The sequence below is a fragment of the Platalea leucorodia genome (genome assembly GCF_965183815.1).
Source record: "Platalea leucorodia genome assembly, chromosome: 4".
NCBI lineage: Eukaryota > Metazoa > Chordata > Aves > Pelecaniformes > Threskiornithidae > Platalea > Platalea leucorodia.
This window is the reverse complement of record NC_138826.1, coordinates 53,270,304-53,279,185: the sequence shown is the minus strand read 5'-3', so window position 1 is coordinate 53,279,185 and position 8,882 is coordinate 53,270,304. Positions and strand designations below refer to the sequence as shown.

At 35.9% G+C, this 8,882-nt stretch overlaps 1 protein-coding gene across 2 annotated transcripts in view; it reads right to left on the bottom strand.

Moving 5' to 3' along the window:
* LOC309589332 (GTPase KRas) overlaps positions 1-8,882 on the bottom strand; it is a gene marked incomplete at its 3' end in the record, with an annotated part of 55,315 nt that overhangs the window by 34,670 nt on the left and 11,763 nt on the right. The window contains exon 5 of one of the 2 annotated variants that reach the window (XM_082309375.1): positions 3,045-3,256. The exons of the other annotated variant lie outside the window; for it this stretch is intronic. Within the exon in view, the coding sequence (XP_082165501.1) occupies positions 3,137-3,256 (120 nt within the window). Of the gene's footprint in view, positions 1-3,044; positions 3,257-8,882 lie in introns of those variants that run through there. 2 annotated transcript variants of the gene reach the window in all.

Genomic DNA, 8,882 nt, shown 5'->3' with positions numbered 1-8,882 from the left:
TCAATAAAGATGCACTGACGGAGCTTGCTCCTGGCACTTGTTTTTCCAAAGGGCAACTACAAAAGGCAAAGGGAACAGAAAGATCAGAGCTGTTCCCACAGAGACAACCTGCTCCTGGCTACAACTTTTCTTTGGAGCACCACATGGTCCCATGAGCACATAGAAGTCTGGATATGTGGCTGCATGGTTACAAGCATGCATGAGACTTGGCAACTAACCTGGCTATCAATAAGAAACCTAAATTCATAAGGAACTGGGAATTCCTTAATACCCCAGCCCCAAAAATAGACCCTTAAACAAGTTTCCAATTGTAGAAAAAAGTCTTTTTTTATATTTTTTAAATATACCATACATACATGTATCAGTCACGAGGAAATTATTTGTACACTTCTGTAGTAATATGGAAAAATCATTAAATTACAGTTTTAATCAAGAATCTAGATTTTTAATTCAAATCTAGAACTTTTGTAATTCAAACTTTTTACTATTAACACAGCTCAATCTAAATTACATTATCTAGACGTCTAATTTATGCCCTAGAAAAACTTTTTGTTATAGTATGCTTTTTATGTTAAAACTTTAATGCTTTCAAAAAAGAGATCTTTTGAGGATTTTGCACTGAGTTTTAAAAATTCCTCTTGCTAGTTGGAAATTACCAACAGAGCAAAAGATGTTATGTACTTTCTGCCTTACTATGCAACGGCCAAAGGAATGGACCTGTTGGAAAACATCAGCAGTTAATGGTAATCCGGGTAGTCAAAGTTCTTAGTTATATTAATCTTGTACAAGGTAACTGAAAAGGCATCCCATAAGCAGCAAGAAGATAAACTGAATATTCCAAGAGACAGCAAAACACTCTGAACTATCAAATGTAATTATCCAAAGGAAAATAAACACTATCATTGCAAACTGTGTTATAATGAATATTTTTGAAGTCTCAAATCTGAAATAATATGTATCTTCTTACTGACTGGAAAGTAATACAAGCCAGACTGTTTTAAATGCCAGATTTCTTATTCCACTAGAATCACTGCTGAACTACAGCTATACCACAATGATTTTGGAATATGCTTTCTCCAGCTTAACCTCCTAAATACAAAGTTGCTGACATGACTATCAATACTATGTAGAATTCACTTGAGTATAAAGACAAATATTTCCTCCCCTGAGCAGACAGTCTTGAAGTTCTAGAGCCTTATATTCAAGACTGTTTCCTAAATAGCTGGGGGGGGGGACACCAACACAACACCCAACCAAACACTCAACAATATCCATTGTTGACAAAAGATATTTCCCCCATCTAGGAAAAAAAACACCATACAAAAAAACAAAAACATACTTCTGTTGGACACAGGCAGAAAGAAAGTAGGAAGCTGGTAGAAAGAAAGCAGATGTTCACTGAGCTATCAAAGAGAATCTTAAAGTCTGAAAATATGCTTCCACTGAAAAAAATAATGAAAACCACAATTCCCACCATCCTGTTCTCCTTCTCCCAAGGAAGTCCACAGAAAGGAAGAAGCAGACAGAATTCAGGACCTTTAAACTCCTAGTATACAAAAAGAAATTCTACTTTGAGGTATGGCTATGTTAGCAAGACAGCAAGAAACAGCAAAGTTGGTTTTCAGAAGGCTACAGGAAGGAGGCTTAAGCAATTTAATTCATACTGCTCTCATCAAAAGTAATCGTGCCAAGCTGCTGTTAGTTGGTTTTGATAATGAGGAAAGAATAAAACAAGGTATTTTGATGGCATCGATTTTATTAAGGTATTTGGATGCAAGACTGGGGAGCTTCACAACTGAAATTTCCAGTTTCCTGCAAAGGAAACCTTTGATAAAAAAGATACACTTTTGTGATATTGTTTGTAAGCAAACATCTGAAGAATTATCTCAGAGCAGTCATTCATCACCTAAAAGCTGATAACATAATAAGCCTGAGCAGATCTAGCGAACACTGATATGAAATAAAATTTTTCCTCCCTCCCTCTAGAAAGGGGAATAAAGCTCCCTTACTGAAGGCAATATTCCTACAGTTGTGACAGTCTCTTTAGGATACAAGTCAAATTCCACTACCTCTCTGCAAGGTGTTCTGAAGTGTGAAAAAACACCTTGAAAAGCAAAGTTTTTCTTTTACACAACGGGAAATTCCGGGTCATCCTCCCATTGAGCATGTAAGGAGTAACAACCCACTCTCCACAGTGATGCAGTAAGAGGTAAAGAATTAATGGAATAGTAATACATGCAAGGAGCTATTCTGACGGTTTGTTCAGAAAGCACTGGAAGTGATTCAGACTAGCACTTCTTCCATATCACAGTAGCTTCTTCCCTCTCCTCCTCCCTTTCTCCGTAAGTGGAGTATACAGATAAAAAAATGATTTTGTGAGAGTCTGGGTAATGGGGTTTTTGGTGGAGTTTTTTGCTGTTGTTTTTGGAGTTCCCCTCCCCTCCAGTTTTACTTCACTGTTGCTTCCCCCACCCGTTGTAAAGGCTCTCAATAAAAGTGAAACCCTACCATTTTGTCCGAATCTGGATCACTCATGGCATTACAGTTGACAAAAAAGAAAACTAATGTATTTCTGCAAATGATATTTTTTTTAAGCTGGGGGAAAACAAGGGGGAAATGGCATGGCATAAGGAAGAGCCTGAGAATTAAGAAATCCTGTATGCCAGCTGCTAGCCAGATACTGTTTTGCTGGATTAGGAACCTCCTGTTCTGCATCTGAGAAGAACTATAAATATTATGATCTCCCCTCAGTTCATCAACCTGAAGACCCAATCAATATTCAGTTCAAAAGCATCCGTAATATATCTGTAATAAAACTTTTCCCTCTTAAGTTCTTCACACACACCATCCGGTTCACAGATGGGGAACATGACATGCAGTAAAGACTTCTTGTTAATCTATTTATCAAAAACTCATGAAACAAAGCAAATCCATAGTACTTGGGTGTTTGCGAGGAATATTATTCAGGACAACTATACTGAAATCTGATTGCTTTTATATCTTAAATTATGTCATCAATTAACCATAAAATGTCTGATTTGCAAGACTGTCAATCATTTTCATTTGGCAAGTGATTTGTAAAACTTACCCTGTTACATTACAAAACTTACCCTGTTACATTACAAAACTTACCCTGTTACATTACAAGGCATTTTTTAATTTTCACGCACCCTGGAGTCTTTTCTTCTTTGCTGATTTTTTTCACTCTGTACTGTCGAATCTCTCGCACCAATGTATAAAAAGCATCCTCCACTCTCTGCATTGTAAAACACAACTCCTTAAAAACTGCTTCATTAACAATTGTGACGTATTGGGACACCCATGGCAGGGGAAAAAACACACAACAAAACCACTGAAATTATGAGCTTTACTTGAGAGAAGCATATGGATCTCCATTTATGTATTTAAAATGCTGGACTTGTACATTTGCTGCTCGATAAATACTTTTTAATGCAAGCAAAAGAGACACACAATTTATTAATTAGCAGTTATCGTGAATATCTACACTTCAAGCCCTCCTTTTTTTACTCTGCAAGGTAACACTTGGACAAAAAAAAAAAAAAAAAAAGATTTTCTTCCATTGCATACTGCATTGAAAAGAATACCACTTGTGTTACTGAATCTTTCCGCACATTTTTGTGGACATGGATGTATTTAGCAGGCACAAAACCTTATTAGATTGGTAACCAGGGGATACTTATAAACACACACAGTTAACTACCTATTTTCACTTCTTAACCAAAGTGAGAACCTGTTACTGTTTGGGCAGGCAATGAAAAGTAAGCTCATTTATGTTCTGTTCTTTATATAAGAAGGTCTACTTTCTCTGCAAAAATCTGTGGAACAAAAAAAGTATAGAAAAAGTCCACACAGGTAATTTCCTAAGAGGTTACAATGAAATAAAAACTTCTAAGAATACTAAATTTTGAGCAATATTGTTTTTAAAGCTACTTACTTCACAGAGCAAGCAGAACGCTATTAGATTTAGGAAAAGGGATATTTGAGTCATGGTAAAGTGCTTTTAAGAAGCACCTTAAGTATATATTTCAGAGTAACTTTCAAAAGTAATTAGATGTTGTATTTATAGAAGTTATTCTTCCATGCAGAAAAAGCAACAAGTTCATTATTATCATGTTTAAGAGCTTGGTTCACATCCATGTACAAGGCACACCTAATCTGTTCTCTCTGGGCCAGACTTGGGCAATCCCTAGGGTCCCATAACAACAACTAACTGCAAACAGCCTGTGAAGTTCTGCTGCTCACATTTTTCTCTGGTTAAAAGAGCTCTTCAAGTATTCCAGGGATGACACACAGCTACACATTTTACTTCTCTGGTCTCACACCCTACCTTTCTGCAGCTTCGTGTTTAGGCCACTTGGAAATGAGGATACCATAAGCATTTAAAAAAAAAAAAAAAAAAAAAAAAAAAAAAAAAAAGTATGAGGACTGAAAATATCTTTAAGCAAGTACAAGATAAAGAGGTATAGCACCCGCTTTAAGTTATAATATCTGTTATTTTAAACTGACTATATCTGTGAATAAACTTAAAAATTTAGATAGATCTGTGAGGATGTTCTTGTTATAACAAGATGCAAAATGTTTAGCTGAAGCTTTAACGGGGAGAGCAAATCTCTCCTCTGCCTTACTGTCAATCTCATTACTTGTCTCCTCAGATCAACAGGGTTGTTAATTTAAGACAAACTCATTATTTGAAAATAAAACCAGAACAGACTAATGATAGTAGAAAACAGTACATCTATTTAAGCCCCCAAACTTTATTACCACCCAAACGCACCATCTGGGCTTTTATTTGGCAGATTTTCCATAAATTATCACTCCAACCCATCTTCATATTATGCACCTAATAACAAAAATGGCTAACATTTACTGCCACAGTTACTGGGTCATTTTGCATGAACTGTGCCATAGGTTATCACATTTGAGACTCATTCTTAACACACTGCTGCTTATCTGAGGGCTCTTCTGAACTACAGCCACTTGAATTTAAAGATTAAATTAATTAGATTTATTTATTGAATTGTATATGTCTGGTATATACAATGTACCCCGTTAGGATGCAGTGAAGTATTGACAAGGTGACAAGTCTTCTTACATTCCAGGTCTGAGAGTTTGCAAAACGTAAAGGAAGCCATTAAAACCAGCAAAAAGCAAGTAAAGCTCATACTTTCATATTTTCCTGGAAGGAATGAAAGTTTATTCCTGAAGAGGAAGCAGTAAACATTAATCAGCTGCTACGTGCCAAAGCACAGGCTGTACAAGAATCAACATTTTTGCAAATCTACTGTCTTGCAGTAGAAATTCATAATTTGATTATGGAGCTTTCACATGAATAATTAGATAACAATTCTTCAGAGTCAATGTTCATTGCCAACTTTCCCATCACCAACAGGAGCTGTAATTTGCTTTAGCAATGCAGAGAGAGGGAGAGACACAGACAGAGTGAGAAAAGAAATTACTACTGCTGCCATCACCAAGAACAGTCTTACAAATTCTGTTGAAAGAAATTATTCTGAAAGAAAATCTGTACAGAGACACATTTGCTAATTTCATTAGCACAAGGTGACATTTTAAAGAGCCAGGTGCCAGTCTTACAAGCTTAAGAAGTCATTTTAATACCCATTTCTTTTAAGACTCTTCAGTATTTTTTCCTTAAATGAGCATGGACCATATATCTAAAATATGATTAGCCAGTTCTTTTAGCTGTCAGAATAGGAAGCAAAAATTTCCTTTGGCAGATATTAAAAACTTCAAAATCTAAACTGCTATTTACTTTAACAGCCCAAAGAACCTGTGACCTCGAGGCAATGTTTTCAAGATGCTTTTGATTCCTAGGAGATGGCGAAACATTCAATTTAAAATATGACTACGTGCAAAGAAAGACTATTTCAAATACAGACCAAAGTACAAACGGGAATTTTCACATGTTCTGCTTCTGTAAATAGCGCTTAGAGGAAACTGTGTGTTCGTGTCCACCTTTACATGCTAAATTTAGAGTTGGTCTCTTAAAACCGTAAGACAAATAAAAATCAAAATTATTCATGATATCACGAGCAAAAAGAATGCTACTCACTTGCATAAAAGCAGCTGTCTGCCCTACCTGAATCTCACCGGTTGTGCACATCCTTTTTTTGCCACACCTATTTATCTTTACGTTAGGTAAATAACAAACCTGTTTCCTCAGCATCCTGGAGTCATTCAGCACACAAGCTGGATGCCAGAATTTGTTTCAACATTATCAAAACTTTTTTTTTTCTTTGGGGCCTTGTTCTTGGGAAGGACTAAACTTCTTTGGAAAAGTTTTACGTTACAACAAAAAAGTGACATGAAAAAAACCACACTGTGAAGTCTGACAAAGTTATAAGTAATTGAAAACAAAGTTTTAAAATGGAACCTGTACATATGAACTACATTAAAAATGGCTTGGAGCGAAACACATACAATATCATTAAACAGATATGACAAATCCCTAAAAAAATGGCAAGTTAGTTCAAGCAAACTGTCTAAATTATCAGTTATTCATTAATCTTAATTGAGATGTAGGAATGAAGTTCTGTAAATACTGCACCTACTTCTTCTTCAGACCAGGCACAGGTTCTCAACTTCTTTTCATCACAAGTTTGGGGCCTAACCTATTGTACATTAGCCAGCTGAAATAACTATAATGCTTTTTTAACAGCATCCTTGTGATTTAGGTCAACTTCTTCATTAAACACTTCAAAAGCGTGTTTATATTCTCAACAACGAGACCTAATGCTTTGGTGAATCCTGTACTATTCTTACAATAATGCCTATATATCTGCTTTTCCTTTGACTTTAATACTAGCAGGACAGTTGAAATATTCCAAGGAAAACAAAATCCTACAGTTAAACCACATTTGGGGTACAGCCTTACAGCTTTTCCTCATGTAACTCACAGGCAAACGAAAGCTCAGTAAAGAATACAGGATGCAGCCTTGGAGGGGATAAATCAAGTTTGCCTCTCATCTCTCGTTGATACTATTGATAATATTGGGAGCTATACACTCATGTGGTCGGGGAAGAATTTGACTTTAAAGCTTATGTCAATCAGAGAAAAGCAAAACCAGCTATCAAAATAAACCTAAGAAATCCACACCCTTCTGCATAAAGATTGTGAAAGGATGAGTACAAGTGATTGCAACATGCCTTACAAAACCACCAGTATTGACGTGTTTACATTTAGAAATAGGATTATTTTCATAAATTACATTATATTCATTTCAGTCAGTAGTCTAATTAAAAGAAAATTAATAATCTATAGCCTTACACCCAAGTTGTAGGGTCCACTAAGCTAATGTTTCACTGATGAACTCTGATTTGTATGAAAATTCACACAGGCATTTGGCTTAAAACACGACCTTTTTGCAGTAAGTTAAAGTTTACATCTTTATTGCCAGTCAGAATCAAATAAAAACAAATACACTAACTTTTAGAACAACTTATTTCCGCACTTCATTTTAGTGTTTTTCATCTTACCTATTTTTGACCTTGTCTATGAAGTTTTGAAAATGTTAAAAACTGAATTATTTGGAACTGAGATATCATTTTGCATGAGCATACAATGCCATCATTTAAAAAGAGTGTCTTGGCAATCAAAACAGACTACATGGCCAACTCCTTTCCATTTCCATCTCCCCTGTTTCCTTCCCCAGAAACCTTCTGGATTTTCTCTGAGCTCCAGCAGAAGTGGGGCACGGGGAAGGAAGCAAGAAGATGGTGAGGGCCCCTTTAGCATTACGTCCTGACGTTTCAGTGTGGTGGTAGGTGCGTACAGCAAAGGAAAAGAAGGTTCCTGCTTCTAAGCATTCATGTCAGACTTTTTACAGGCTCCAGAAGTTACCAGACCACCACCTACATTTGTTCATGCTTGGAAGTTCTGCATGTAACCAGAGAGGACCAGATTTTTACTTATTTATTAATTTTTAGCCAAGGACTGAATTCTGCCCAATAAAAATATAGTCCATGGGCCACGTGCAACTCGCAAAATGGTTTGAAGATGGTGTGTATATATATGCATTTTTTTTTAATATATGCCAGTGTGACTGAAAAATTATAATATGTAAATGCACAGGTATACACATATATATACACAAACACACACGAATATTTAGATGATCTTGCTGTAATTAAAGATCAGGTTCTTCCTTGAAATCCCTTTTACCTTCTCAAAAGTATTTTATTAACACAGCATCTTATGAAGCAGTTTCATAACACGTTATGAACAGCACTACAAAAGAATCAGCAACCGTACCTAGTGGTTCCAACTTTTAGAAGCCAACATTCTCAAAAGAGCATATTGGTTATCTTTATTTTAAAATCCACAAGACACCTTTAGGGACTCCTCATCTGTAGGGTATGTAAAGCTCAGCTTTGAAAAAAAAACAAAAGCCAACAGTCCCTTCTATAACATTTCAGTTGGCATTTCCAGAAATATGAAGTCACAGATAAAAAGAAGTCAAATTATAGAATAACAGTTCCTATATGACTGATCTACTGTCCTCTGAAACAAATGCAAACCTCTGGCAGACCTCTTAAAAGTCTGACAGATAAAAAAAGCAGATACTACATTGTGTAAACAAAGATTATAAAACTGAAGGGGAGTGCTGATTTTTGAGCATGCAATTTTGTGTTGGCTAGGCATGGCGGGGCTGCTGGTAGGAGTAAAAGCAGGTAGGGTGGGGAGAAGAAATCTTTGAAAATACACCCTCGTATCAACATACTTTCATTAAAAGTGGCTATGCAAAAGGAATATTTCCTAAACAAAGCCTGATGCTCTATACAAGAGTCTGAACAAAGTAAAATCTACATTTTAGTACAGAACTTTCATTATTTAAAACGTCAAA